The following is a 15,010-nucleotide window of genomic DNA, read 5'->3' as shown; positions in this document are numbered from 1 at the left end:
CATTATAAGATACTTTCAATATGCTATTCTGAACATCTGCAGTTTTAGTTAGACGTTGAATATTTTAAAGTGAATTTTATGCTAAATTTCAGCTTTCCAACGCCTTTTTAATACGTGTTTTCTCCTATAACATCAGAGTGCAGCGCCACATTAAATACGCACTACAATGACAATAGTTTAAAGTGATTTGAAGCAAGTTTTATTTTCAAAATGGAAATATGGTTTTGGGGGGATGGGGGGGAGCAGAGCTTTGTGATGTCATATTTGAGAGGGGTCTGACTTTTTGTGACGCCGTGTGACGAGGGGGAGGAGGGGTCAAAAATCGGCCAAAATTGCCTGACGTCATTTACGGACGGCCCCCAAACACTGCGAATACTAATAATAAGAATACAGTCCGTGTGAAATAAATATTGCTTCTCACAACGCCGCACGAGAGAGAGAGGGAAGAAGAAGCAATAACATAAATGAGTGTTGCATTTGACAAGGTTAATTCAATTAAAGATTAAAGGCCGAAGTAATAAATAAAGTTGTTTTTTTTCCAACGGTTTTACTTAACTTGACTCCTATGTTGGTCGTGGTCAAATCTTGTAATCAGAATTTCGTCCACTTCCCGTTGTCAAATCAATTCCACATTTTGCACACGTATTCAGATCCGGTGACAATGCATGCCTGTATCAAAATCGGCATCAATTAATCAATTAATTCGCTACTTTAAAGCAATTTACATTTTGTATGGACGCCTTATTATTTGTATATTTTTGTGTAGGTCAAAAACGCCGCGGTCCCTAAACTGTGGAATCGGCTCGCACAAAACGCAGGTGCCGCGTGTCTCAGGCGCCATTGACGAACTTATCGACCGTCAGTTAAACGGAGTTGTTATTAAAGCCGTTGTTTTTTACTGGTAGGAACCTCCTGGTTACACCAGCCCACAGGGGATTATTGTGTCCGTCCGTCGTGCAGGGAGGGGCTGGGTGGGGAGGGAGGGGCTGGGTGGGGAGGGGCTGGGTGGGGAGGGTGGGGATTGGGTGGGGAGGGTGGGGAGGGGCTGGGTGGGAGGGAGGGGCTGGGTGGGGGGTGGGAGGGGTGGGGCTGGGTGGGGAGGGGCTGTACACCCCGTGGTGCCCTTATAAAACTCAACGTTTAACCTACTCACGCCGGCTTGTGCCCGCCCTCACAGTCGGGCATATTTGCGGAATACACCACGCCGCCGTTGACCCTGGCCATTGACCGAGCGACCCAACGTTTCTACCAGCTCCCTCCGCAGGAATGTGTTTTGATGTGCGAGTGTTGTCGGTCGGCTCCCCATCGCTGCTGCTGCGGGGGTGGGGGGGGTGCAAAGTGGGGGGGGGGGGGGGAAGGGTGGTGGGGGGGGAACGGTGGTGGGGGGGGGGGTCGTGCAAAGTGGGGGGGGTGGGATAGGGTGGTGGGGGGGGGGTCGTGCAAAGTGGGTGGGGGGGGGGATGTGGGGGGCGTACCACGCGTGCTGCGTGCTCGGGGTTGTGGGCAGCACTTTACCGGCCTATTTCGTCCACTGTAATAGGCGACGTTTCGGACAATAGGCCTACTTCATAGACTATCTATGTGGTTGTTGCTGTATAGCATCTGTCTGCTATGCAGAAGTAGGGGAATTGCCCGAAACGTCGCCGATCATACACGACTACTTTTATCACGTATTACGTTACAATAAAACAGCGGACAGATGCTGGGAAGGAGGGCCAGTGCCTGAAACGTCGAATTTTTTAAATTTTAGATTCGCGTTCTGAGCGCTGAGTTCGTGTGTTGAGTTGGTGTTGCTTGAACTCAGTCACCACTGCCAAACGCAGCAGCATCGCAAAGACCTTTGTCATTCACTCTGCAACGGCTTTGCTGTGCGTCCCGGCGCACTGTTCGACGTTTCGCTGCCCGCGTGCTTCTTCGGGAGCTGAACAGACGTAGCGAAATTCACCCAGGCTGCCGCGGGGTTCATTGCACAGCAATGAATCGCCGCTCCGCTCGTGTCGAATGGCCCTGGCTCTAAAGCTGTCGCATCAAACGCGAAGCCGTTGGGGGCCGTCCATAAATGACGTCACGCGTCACAAAAAGTCAGACCCCCCCTTAAATATGATGTCACAAAGCTCTGCCCCCCCCCCCCCCCAAAAAAAACATGCTTCAAATCGCTTTAAAACTATTGTCATTGTAGTGCGTATTTAATGTGCCGCTGCACTCTGATGTTGTAGGAGAAAACATTTATTAAAAAAGTCTATTTAGTTAAGTAGAACGTGTTGTCTATATTTGTTTAAAGTTGCGCATTTTGATGTGACGTCACATTTCTTAACCCCCCCCCCCCTCGTCACATATCGTCACAAATGTCTGACCCCCCCCCCTCCCCTAGGTGCGTGACGTCATTTATGGACGGCCCCTTGGCACCACGGAGCTTGAGCCACCAAAGGTGAAATCTGTTGTTTCTCTGATTCATTGGCCTTGAGAATAAATATCTGGGCTAGTCCTGTGACCCACCATGTTATGGACACGCCGTTGCCGATTGGGAATAGTGGTGCACCTAGCCTGGCACATACACTGCGATCACGCGGGTTACCTTGCCAAGGAATTGTCGCAACTCTAAAGCACTGTGAGCACTGAAGCTGATACCATTGGCGCAATAACGACATTCATTTCCTTTGGTAAGTTGCATTTAAACGATTCCCCCTTGCTTGACAATTTACGCTGTAACATTTTCCCGTTGTTTGGCGGCGAGGTGTCATAACCCTGGCTCGCCAGCAGACGGCGGTCCAGCAAGAAATGTGGACTCGCCTTGTTCCGTCCGTGTGGGATAGAGTGTTTCCCCCTCGCACGCGTGAGTTCTCTCCGGGTGACCAACCAGCGATTGGTCACGAATGTGTCTAGACTAGGGAGCGACATTATCTATAGCGCGGAAACAACTCTACAGCACTTGTCTCTATAAAATATGCCTGGGCGTACCATGGTGAAGAGATGTTAACTACCTCGCCTGGTGTACAGGAAGTGGAGGTCGTGGGTTCGATCCCGACCCTGACGCCTGCAGTATTTTTGAAGTTTGCATGTTCTCTCTCTCTCCGTGATCGTGCATATTTCTCTCCGAGTACTTTGGGTTTTCCCCTCCACATTTAGAAACACGCGTTTTAGAGTATTTTGCTGTTATATATTTCCACGCGATAAGCCACTTCGTTGAGCTATCATTTGCGATTTCCAGGTCGCTTCGGAATAATAGCTACACAGCTCAGTGGACCTTACCTGGTAATTAAAAAAAAAGTTTACAGTTCATGAGTCGGATACAAGTGTCCGATTTGTCAACATTCACGATATGGAATAACGCACGCAGCACACGACAAACATCTGCACATTTATTTGCTAAAAATCATCCAACGTGCATGTCGTGTAGCCCCACTAAAGGACCCTCAGCCGTGTTCACACTCAGCCATTAGTCCCAAAGCTCTAATCAGCCTTCGTGAGCCAGCACAACCCCCAGGAGTAACTTCGGCACAAAAGAGCTGGAAATTAATCATTGGATACAGCACAACAGGTTATTGATAGACAAAGGTTGTTGGTTTTTCCCAATCATGGGTTACTGACAAATATCACAATGCATGCAGCATACAACACATTAGGTAATTAAACTCAGCATTAGCGGCACACACTGCGAAACATAATGTCAACACAGTGATTATAAAGAAATGTATACAGCGGCGTCTTAACCCTATAGACATTGAACGACTATTTACATCAAAGGAATGCGGAGGGAACATCGACTATCATTGTTGGTTGAGGAAATACCGCAGTAAAACATCAAGTGACGTTCTAAGCTGGGTTTAAACAAATGTGGACAAAATGTAAAAACAAAAATACAAACGCCACCCGGCCGAACGTATACAACGCTACCCTCAGAAGGGGGAGCCTACGTAACGTCCAGACTAGGGTTTGGCAAACCTAAATAACAAGAAGAGGCTTAATTTTAGAACTTTCGTGACTGCAGGAATTATTATTTGGTTCTTTCGGTTAAGTCACGTCTAAAGATAAAATAATAAATTAAATTAAATAATAGAATACGACGTTTCGATTGCAACACAAGCAATCATCATCAGGTATAATGAAATAGCGACATAATATCTAACCAGAAAACTATAGACAGACATATTAGCAGACAGATATCACAAGATACATACATAGCGAGAGCAACACAGGTGACAGAGAGGGGTGATCGTCTCTGTGGGGTGGCCTTAAATAGACAGAGGGGGGGCGGAGGCAGAGAGAGGGAGGGGGGTTAGAAAAAATTAGCATATCAATGAGTGGTCCAAAAGAAAACGTGGTGCTGCGAGTACGATGGCACAGCAAGCAAGCCTGAAAATCAGGAGAAAGACACACTAAAATTAAATAACCTAGTAAAATATCGAAATGTAATGTAATACAACACAGAGGGTCGGTCAACACACAATTAACGCATAGCCTGGTTGATTACGTATTTCAAAGATTGCTAAGTTAGAATTTAAGTGTGAACATTCTAAAGAGCACACAGGCAGATAAAACAAGTCGCCAGAGAGAGAGAAAAAAGATAAGCTTAAAACTTCCCCGTAGAAGTGGTTCAATCTTAATTTTAGAACTTTCGTGACTGCAGGAATTGCAACACAAGCAATCATGATGATTGCTTGTGTTGCAATCGAAACGTCGTATTCTATTATTTAATTTAATTTATTATTTTATCTTTAGACGTGACTTAACCGAAAGAACCAAATAATAATTCCTGCAGTCACGAAAGTTCTAAAATTAAGATTGAACCACTTCTACGGGGAAGTTTTAAGCTTATCTTTTTTCTCTCTCTCTGGCGACTTGTTTTATCTGCCTGTGTCCTCTTTAGAATGTTCACACTTAAATTCTAACTTAGCAATCTTTGAAATACGTAATCAACCAGGCTATGCGTTAATTGTGTGTTGACCGACCCTCTGTGTTGTATTACATTACATTTCGATATTTTACTAGGTTATTTAATTTTAATATGTCTGTCTATAGTTTTCTGGTTAGATATTATGTCGCTATTTCATTATACCTGATGATGATTGCTTGTGTTGCAATCGAAACGTCGTATTCTATTATTTAATTTAATTTATTATTTAATCTTTAGACGTGACTTAACCGAAAGAACCAAATAATAAGAAGAGGCTTTTTTCGAATTTGGTAAAAAATATTTATATATACACTTAATACTGGTAGGAACCTCCTGGTTACACCAGCCCACAGGGGATTATTGTGTCCGTCGTGCAGGGAGGGGCTGGGTGGGGAGAGGAGGGTGGGGAGGGGCTGGGTGGGGAGGGTGGGGAGGGGCTGGGTGGGGAGGGTGGGGCTGGGTGGGGGGTGGGAGGGAGGGATGAGGCTGGGTGGGGAGGGGCTGGTCACCCCGTGGTGCCCTTATATCAACGTTTAACCTACTCACGCCGGCTTGTGCTCGCCCTCACAGTCGGGCATATTTGCGGAATACACCACGCCGCCGTTGACCCTGGCCATTGACCGAGCAACCCAACGTTCCTACCAGCTCCCTCCGCAGGAATGTGTTATTTAAAGAGCCGGCAATGCATGTGAATACAAGACGTTGGTCGTTAATAAATGACGTCACGCAGCAGCAGTCCTTAGAGAGCCGCATGCGGATACGGAGCCGCAGGTTTGCCGACCCCTGGTCTAGACACTCTTTTACAAACACCCTGAGTGGCCCACACTGGACGTACATAATCGAGTAAGACGATAGTACCGACACTCCTCTACTTACGAACATTCGACTTACGAACTTTTAGAGATACGAACAAACCTGCCCGTATGTCCAGTTGCCTGTTCTGACCGAGAATCGTAAGTTCAACCGCCGCACAAAATATGGCGGTGGTGGCACATCTGGAGAACATGAAGAACCAGTGGCATCTACATCTGCAGAACATGAAGAACCAATGGGCATCTACATCTGTAGGAAATTATACAACTTTTAAAACCATTCCCCGTGTTTACTGTATATGTCGTACAACATGTTTTGAATCGACGGGAGTAAAGTTGGACTTACGAACAGATATCTGGAACCTAACTCGTTCGTAAGTAGAGGAGTCGCTTACTAGGTTCGAGCGGGTCAAGAGTGGTACAGAGAGTTGGCTGTCATCGGCACAGAAACGGTGACTGATATTAAAAAAAGCCTAAATAATGTGACCGACCGGATCAGATATAGATTGAAAAAAGGACCCGATCAGCACCATGAGGATCGCCATAACAGGCTCTTGGGGAATAGTACGACCATACTTCACCACGTTGGTCAGTGCGGGTTGGCGATGGTGGGAAGCAGAGACGTGCGCGGGTTTTATAGGCCTCGACCAAATCACCAGGAACACGGTCGATCTCGGAAGTTAAGCCTGGGGTTGTGTCTTGACGGTGCTTGAATGGGGCCACCACCGTGCATCTAAAGCACGTGTTGGAGAATTGTATCCATAGGCTCTCACGACCGGGGTTTACGGTTCGTGATGGGTTTATTTTGGGTTGGACCTCTGTGCAAGAGAGCATAGTTTTTATTAACGCCTATATTTATGTCCTATGTTGAACTTCTTTCGCAGTGTACTAAGCCCACCGTGATAATTAATCGAAGGTGTGGGTGTTGGGACAACAAACTATCGGTCTCTATGTGAGTCTTATGTACGTATGTATGTTGAACTTATTTCTCACCGTACATAGCCAGCCGTGCTTATCGGAGGTGCGGGAGGAATGGCAGCAAGCTGATGATGCTGGTTGTATTCTCCATCGAAACGTCGCTTGTGAAACGTGACTAACGTCTGCTCGCACTTTCAACATTCGCACCTCCGATTAGCACGGTTGGCTACGTACGGTACGAAAGGAGTTCAACAAACAGTGCAATAAACATTCCTCCTCCAGTTTTGCTGACGAACCAAATCTAATCGGCGGTGGAAGGGCGTAGCGAAAAAAATTATACACAATCTCTATATATAAGGGAAATGCGTGATTATGTGTCTGTTCAAAATGTTTAGCATACTTCCCGACATGCAACAAACTTGAAATTTGCCATGTGAGTACTTTCCAGACTGTACATCATGCAAACATTATAAAAATTGACTTTTGTATTTTTGGTGGGGGGGGGGGGGCTCAATAATGAATATTTTTTTGCAGGGCAAATGAGCTGTGACGTCACATCTGCCATGTGACCCGCGCATGTGGAAGCGTAACGCACCCCCCCCAACCCTCCGCGTAGGCCGTGTATCCCATGTGGCTAGCTCCCATGCTGTACACAATGTAAAACGTATAACATTTTACTTTGGTATATTTTTTTGGGGGGGGGGGGCGAAATGACCATGCAGTGTGTGGCAAGAATCGATATCTGGTGAGCGTTTGCGGTATCGATTAAACGGGAATAGACCGATTCTAAAGAAATCTACAACCTTCGATTCCTTTGCGCGATCTAAAGAATCGAATCTTGGCGCGCGAGCAAAAGTTTTTTTTCCACCGCGCGTTGGGTTTTATTTTAATTTTTATTCATGAGGTAATGATCAAAGTTTTTTTTTCATTGGTATATGTTATCTTTTAAAGTTTTGAGAAGTTTTTCAACATTTTTTTCCCCCGGGCACCGCCGGGTGTTTCCCGCTAGTACATTATACACTACACGATGGTCCAAACTGAAAGAAACGAATGTGGAATCAGGTTTCAGTTTCATTTCATTTATCTGGTATAGCTCTGTGAGCCATTCGTGGTTGGAGCGGGCGGGGGGGGCACCGCATGGCAAAGCGGTGGTCACCAGAAGGCAGTGCTGCAAAACAATCGTTGCTACAAGGGACGCATTCGGGCAGTTAGGCTGTTGGGGTGCCGAGTCTGAACGCTGACAATATCCACACGCACACAAGGGCCTCCAAAAATCGCCCCGTGCACGTGTGCATTTTGAACTTCTTTCGCACCGTACGTCGCCAACCGTGCTCATCGGAGGTGGCCTCGCTCCCTGCCCACCACCTACCCTCGACATCCCCCCGTACCTTGTCCACCCCAACTGACAATTCCAAAATCATTCGCCGCATCTCCCATAATACCATGATTTTGCTACCCCAAAAAATTGCGTGGTAATGGGTCGGGGTGGAGGCGGGGGGGGGGGGGTTCTTAGAAATATGTGAAAATGTTGGCGATGTATGTACGTATGTTAAACTTCTTTCGCACCGTACGTAGCCAACTGTGCTAATCAGAGGTTGCGGGGGGGGGGCGAAAGAAATCTAAGACCATCCGGGAGACCCTTGCTGATTTGTCACTCGTCAACCTCTTGAGAACTGTTGCCAGTCGCCTCGGCTGATCTGTCCACCGACTGCATCTGCAACTTGACCGAGTTCTTGGGCTGCAGGGAATCTCTGGATCGAAGGGAGCTGTTCGAGGAGCTCCGTCGGGATCGCCTAGGTGCGAGAAGGTGCGTGCGCGTGTGTGATGTGTGCGTGTGTGATGTGTGCGTGTGTGAGCGTGATGTGTGCGTGTGTGAGCGTGTGGGCGCGTGTGTGTGTGTTCGTGTGCGGATGGATGATGGAGGGTTCGGGATGAACAGACGGATACACGGGGAGAGGGAATGACAGTTTGTTGGGGTTATGGTGGCGGGGATGGGTGGGAAAGTGACATCGAAAACACAGATTGAGCAGTTTAACACGTAGGCTTCTGCGACCAGTATTATTCATAACAAAGGTTTCTGGGTTAGATCGCGTTATTTGTAAATGTGTCGCAACCCTCCCCACCCCCACCTCCGCCTCTGATCTCGAATCCTGATGGGGTTCAACAATGATGACGTCATCGCGAACTATTTAAGACCGGAAGCAGGTGAATGGCTTCACTATTCTGGCAAATCGCCCGAAGATGCTGGATGTAATTTCTAGTGAAACATCTTACTCGAATTGTAAATGTTGTGGATCCACTCTTCAACACACTGGTGGGGTAAAGTAGTGAACTATTTGTCTTTTGTCAACGTGACACATTTTTTACTGATTGTCCATGCCGGGTGGTGGAGGCTTGTAACACATTTATAAATAAGGCGATCTAACCCAAAAACCTTCATTATGAACAGAATACGCAATCAAGTATAAACACACGCAACTTCTGTGATGTCTAGATTAAAAACGCATGTGTTTAGAACTGCTGTTTGTGTTTTAGTTTGTTTTCCTACCCCACACCTTCGATTAGCACGGTTGGCTACGCACGGTGCGAAAGTAGCTCAACATACATACATACATGTCTCCAGGACACTTAGCGGGTTGGCTGTCAGGCCCGTATGCTCTTAACATTGACCACACTTTTCATTCGAGTGTGCCAGTCGAGACGTGTGGTATGTGTATGTCTGCGCACGAGCCAAAGCGCAGCCCGTTCTGTGAATCCTCCACTGGGGAGGCTCACTCGGGATTGAACATGGCTATTTTTGTTTGGGGGTGCTACGATGGCGAGATGTTAACTAACTATCTCGCCTGGTATACAGGAGGTCGTGGGTTCGATCCTGACCCTGAGTCTGTGTGTGTCTCTCTTTGTCTGTGGTCACATGGATTTTTCTCCGGGTCCTCCGATTTTTCCCTCCACATTTATAAACATGCGTTTAGAGTATTTGGCTGCTATACATTTCCAAGTGTTAAACCACTTCGTTGAGCTATCATTTGTGATTGCCAGGTCGTTTCTGAAAAAGAGTTACATAGCTCAGTGGGCCTTACCTGGTAAAATAGCAAAATATTTCACCACGCTGGTCAGAGCGGGGAGTTTAGACGCGGGAGCACAGAAGTGCAGTACAGCAATTGATTTTGGTGCAATGCCCAATGCTGTCCACCACGCAGCCATGCAACCTATCACCACCTGATTGGGTTAAGTGATCTCCCATCCAAGCGCTATCCAGGCTCTACCCTGCTTAGCTTCTGGGCTTCTGACAAGGCCGGGTGCTTTCCGAGAGAGCGAATTGGATAGGCATACCCCTGCAAAGCATGTTTAAAGGAATACAATTATGAAGATCCTGAAGAATAGACGCCAGATTAAAATTTGCTGAACATCAGAAATATCTTATCAGACGTAATTTATTGTTGCTCATGGGCCACATTTAACTTCCACTCTTAAGCCAGCGGCCGCATTTCCCACATCGCTTTCTTGCTGCCTGCTGCCCTTATTGAGCGATTGAAGTTCGTGGTCTGTGCAGAAAATTTTGTTTTTCAATAAAAAAATATTTTCCACGAATCTAGCGCCGGATGTGCTGTATCAAAGATCTGAGCATGGTCAGTGTCACGGTGAGACTGCTCCAGCTCTAGAGAGAGCATGGTCAACGTGATATTCATCCGACTGGTAACCAAGCTCCGCAAACCACATCCACAAAACCGCAGGTTGAAGACGCCGAACTTAAAATGTGTTGCCTGCCAGCTTCCCTTCTTCGTGCTCAGCGGCAGTCTTTATAATTGCGGAGCACTCAACGCGAACTTTAATCGTCTATTTTTCTCTCTGATGTTTTTATTTTTATATATTCGGGGTGGACCGCATGTTGGTTGGTTGTGAAGTCCGACGATTTTAGTTCCTCAAGAATCTTCCAGCCCATGGACCAAAATGTTGGATGCTGTAGCGAACAACACTCACTACAACCTGAACAATATGTTTAAAGTTTTACCAGGTAAGGCCCCACTGAGCTATAGAGCTATTTTTCATAAGCGACTTGGCCACAAAGGATCTCAATGAAGTGGCTTATCACTTGGAAATGTATAGCGGCCAAATACTCTCAACGCGTGATATTGATTCAAAACGTGGAGAAAAATCCACGCGACCACGGGGAGAGAAACACGCAAACTCCAAGAGGATCTCGTCTATCGCGATGGTATATTTATATTGCTATCGTGCCTTAGTTGGGCTCACTGAGCTTTTGGCAATTTCACCGAAATCCTGGGGATTCTGGACCAGTTTAGTTCAAGAGCCCCAAAAGTGATCACATCGGTCACGGCATTGGAGAGAAGGCGCAGCAGGCCTTCCCGTAAATATACAGACCTTCAGTCAATCCACTGCTCCATGAGGGGCCTTTACGTGGGTTCCCGTAAAATGGCAAATGAAAAGCAGCGCTGGCGAGGCTGGAACCAATGCAAATATATGTAGGAACTGCAGGTGCCTCGTGCGGAAGAGCTCCGAAGTGATGATGGCACGAGGCCATGACAGGTGGAGGCTTTAGGTTGCTCAATGTGTTAGTGGCACTTGATGATCGAAGTACTCACGGGGCTGACGCTAGGAGGGTGTTCGCGGGGTGGTGTGGGGGCCCTTCAGTGCCGGATGATCCTAGTAGCAAAAGTAGCTACATATGCTACGGGCCTCGCACTTTCAAGGGCCCCGCGCTAAAGATGTCAATTCCGGTTCGGTGATTCTGCACTCACTCTATTATTATAGTACTATACTGCCTTCAACTTTTATGAATGACTGGGTGTTTAAGGTTAGCGATTTGTTGTATTATCTGGCTGTATAGCAAATGAAAAAAATACAACTACTTTACTATGCAAGTTTGAAATGTATGTGTTTTAATATTTAATGTGTTTTTTTTTATTTAGGGCTACAGGCCCCGCACTAGCTTAATCAGGCACTGGGGTCCTTCCCCACTAAATGTCCGTTGGGCTCCACCCAACATCGCTTCGCAGTGAATCGATATTACGGTGCCCCCCCCCCACCTCCACACCTACACAAAGCAAATCTACTGGCCCCTGATATCTGAGAGGAGCTGGAGTCGGGCCTGAGTACCAAGCAAGTACTTACCTATTGATGGCATCCGTAACCTTCTGGCGGAACTTCTCGCCGACAAAGAAGTAGATGAGCGGGTCGAGGCAGCTGTTGAAGGCGGTGAAGCAGACGGTGGCTACCACCGACTTCTGCAGGTAGAGCTTCGTGTCGCAGCTGCTGTGGCGGCTGACCAGGTGGTGCAGCAGCAGCGTGCGCTGCACGTGGTACGGGATGAAGCAGACCACGAAGACCGTCAGCACCAGCACGATCATGCGCACCGCGCGCTTCCGCACGTTCGAGTCCCTGCGCTGGCCTTCCGGGGTCTTCATCAGCGTCCGGGCGATGGCCGCGTAGCAGACGATGATGATCGCAAACGGGATGAGGACTCCGACCACCAGGGCGAAGTAGTTCATGGCAAAAATCATTTTCAGGCTGCTGCCCGTGCTCTCGAAGCACAAAGTCCTCCCGCTCGACGTGACGTGCTGGCCGCTGAGAAGGAATGGGGAGGTGACCAGGGTCACGAAGACCCAGATGGACACGCAGGCGATGACCGCGCGCCGCGCCGTGACGGCCTTGAGCGAGCGCACGGGGTGAACCACGGCCAGGTAGCGCGTCACGCTGAGGCCGGTGAGGAAGAAGATGCTGCTGTACAGGTTGGCGTAGAAGGCGAACGAGCTGATGCGGCACATCACGTCCCCGAATGGCCAGTCGCCGTCGCGCACGTAGTAGACGACGCGCAGCGGCAGCGTCAGCACGAAGAACATGTCAGCGAGGGCCAGGTTGATGAGGTAGATGGTGCTGGCACTCTTGGTCCGCGTGAGGCACAGGAAGACGTAGAGCGCGATGGTGTTACCCATCATCCCGATGATGCAGACGATGCCGTAGACAGCCGAGTAGATGGGGTACTTGTAGGAGTCGTCCATTGAGCAGGGACCGGTCCCATTGCGAGCTGCGCTGGAGTTCATCGTCACGATGCCTCTGCTTCTCTACCAGTTATAGAGCTGAACAAACAATGCGGTGATGGGTTATCGATGGGCTGTACAGAGGTGTAGCGTGACTCTCACCCACGTTGCACACATCTGTCACGCTCATTCACCATCACACTCCACCTTATTCCTCCTTCACAACCCGTGCAACATCACAGGGCTCCACTCCCAGCCCCTGCCCCTCCATCCCTTTGGTCACCTCCCTCACTGACAGTCGCTCCACCCCACCCATTGCTCCCCTTCTGCCCCTTTGTGTACCACCATCGGCTTGCGTAGTAAACCGCCCTGGAAAGGGCGTTAGATAAATCCGAATAGAATGGAATACAGCAAGTGGTTCTTAACCTGGTGTGTACCACGCACCAAACTGGGGGTGCGAGATTGCCCTTTCTGGGGGGTAGCGAGACATGGCCAGATTTTTTTTAAAGCAGGTAAATCATTGAAACACAAATTAAGCACTGGCATGTAAGTAAAACTACTTTGTTTAATCAACCCTAATGTATTTCGATTTTAAGATTTCGTGACTGCAGGGATTCATCTTCTTGGTTCTTTCAGATGCTGTCTCCCCGACAGACCTGGTCTTCACCTGAGGACAGCTGCTTGCGTTGTGGCCGAAACGTCGTGAGAATTATTTTATTATGTTTTATTTTTATTATTTTATTACTTCCCTTCTACGTGACTTTACCGAAAGAACCAAGAAGATGAACCCTAATGTATTTATTAACATTTTTTTTTTACAACTGAGAACCAAAGGGGTGCAAGGTTGCAGTAAAGGTTAAGAACCACTGCTCTCGACTGTATGTTACATTCATTGGCTTCCCATTCAAATCTCAAATCTTGTTTAAGATCGCGCCCTCTGTTTACAAATTCCGCACGGACTGATCCGCCGCCTCTCTTTCGCCTCACATTTCTCCCGATGCCCGCTCCCTACCGAGCCCTTTCCTTGATCCGCCTTGCCCTAGAGGGGCTCACTTCACCCAAAGTTAAACGCCAGACGGTGTGGGCGGACAAGCACTCACATTTGCGTCTCCCAAGGTCTAAGAGTGGTGACATCAGAGAGCGAGATCAGGGTTAGAATTTAAGTTTATTTAGATTCCATTTCTATGGCTCCCTCCCTTGAACAGAGATCGATTGGGTGCGTGAGCTTAACAACAACGTGAACATTATTGTGCGTGTGAATATTGTGTGTGTACACTGTGTGTTGGCACCCATCATCATCATCATCGCAATCCATCACAATCCATCTTCACCCATCATGATTACCATTCATCACCAACACCCATCATCAACACTCCGGTAATAAATAATGTTCAATAAATGTTCTCATGGAACATTCTTAATCGAAAAGTAAATTAAATGTTATTGAGGATTCATGCCTTGCCTATAAAAGGTTAATAGGCCTCAAGCCTTAGGCCTAACGGTTTAAACTTTAATTTGGTTACCCAACTAAGGTGTTTCATAACTTAACAATTACAGAGATCGTTAGATGGCAGATCTTTAGTCACCCCTAAATCTTTTAGTGCATTTTTAACTAATTTGAGGATTAATTCTCACGCCGCAGGCTTCGTCTAATGACAGGTTAGTAGGCCTCATGGCCTAAAGATTTAAACTTTAATTTGGTTCCCGATCTACGGTATTTAATAACTTAACCATTTTACAGAGGTCCTTCGATGGGAAATTATCAGTCACCTCTTAATCTATAAGTATTTTTTAAACTAAATTGAGGATCAATTATCTTGCCACAGGCTTCGCCTAGTACCGGATTAGTATGCCTGAGTGTTTAAACTTTCATTTGTTTACTCACTGAAGGTGTTTAATAACGTAACAATTTTACCGAGATCCATAAAATTGCAGATTATGTCACCCCTTAATCTATAAATAATTTTGTTAAATGTAATTTGAGGATTAATTATCTGTCATGTTATCATGGTTCTAACTGTTCATGAACCAGGACTTTGCTCTGTCCTGAGGGATCCGAGAGGCCTACGTCGGGGCCTACGTCGAGGCCCACGTGGGGGCCTACATAGAAGCCTACGTCGAGGCCTACTTCGTGGCCTACGTCGGGGCCTACGTCGAGGCTACTTCGAGGCCTACGTCGGGGCCCACGTGGGGGCCTACGTGGGGGCCTACGTCGGGGCCTACGTCGAGGCCTACATAGAGGCCTACGTCGGGGCCCACGTGGGGGCCTACATAGAGGCCTACGTCGGGGCCTACGTCGAGGCCTACGTGGAGGCCTACATAGAGGCCTACGTCGGGGCCCACGTGGAGGCCTACATAGAGGCCTACGTCGGGGCCCACGTCGAGGC

At 47.7% G+C, this 15,010-nt stretch overlaps 1 protein-coding gene across 11 annotated transcripts in view; it reads right to left on the bottom strand.

The window, feature by feature from the left end:
- Positions 1–7,121: 7,121 nt before the first annotated feature.
- The window catches only part of LOC144734403 (cysteinyl leukotriene receptor 1-like), a 32,176-nt gene continuing 24,287 nt past the window's right edge, over positions 7,122–15,010 (bottom strand). For 10 of the 11 annotated variants that reach the window (XM_078616573.1, XM_078616571.1, XM_078616564.1 and 7 more), the window contains 2 exons: positions 11,758–12,722; positions 7,122–8,417 (listed from right to left, as the gene is read on the bottom strand). In XM_078616573.1, the coding sequence (XP_078472699.1) occupies positions 8,276–8,417; positions 11,758–12,686 (1,071 nt within the window). In that variant the 5' untranslated portion in view covers positions 12,687–12,722 and the 3' untranslated portion in view covers positions 7,122–8,275. Of the gene's footprint in view, positions 8,418–11,757; positions 14,646–15,010 lie in introns of those variants that run through there. The other variant, XM_078616567.1, reaches the window with a different exon arrangement.

Source organism: Lampetra planeri, chromosome 51, assembly GCF_965212315.1.
Source record: "Lampetra planeri chromosome 51, kcLamPlan1.2.h2, whole genome shotgun sequence".
Classification (NCBI taxonomy): Eukaryota; Metazoa; Chordata; class Hyperoartia; order Petromyzontiformes; family Petromyzontidae; genus Lampetra; species Lampetra planeri.
Note: the sequence above shows the minus strand (reverse complement) of the source record. Positions and strands in the feature narration are given on the sequence as shown.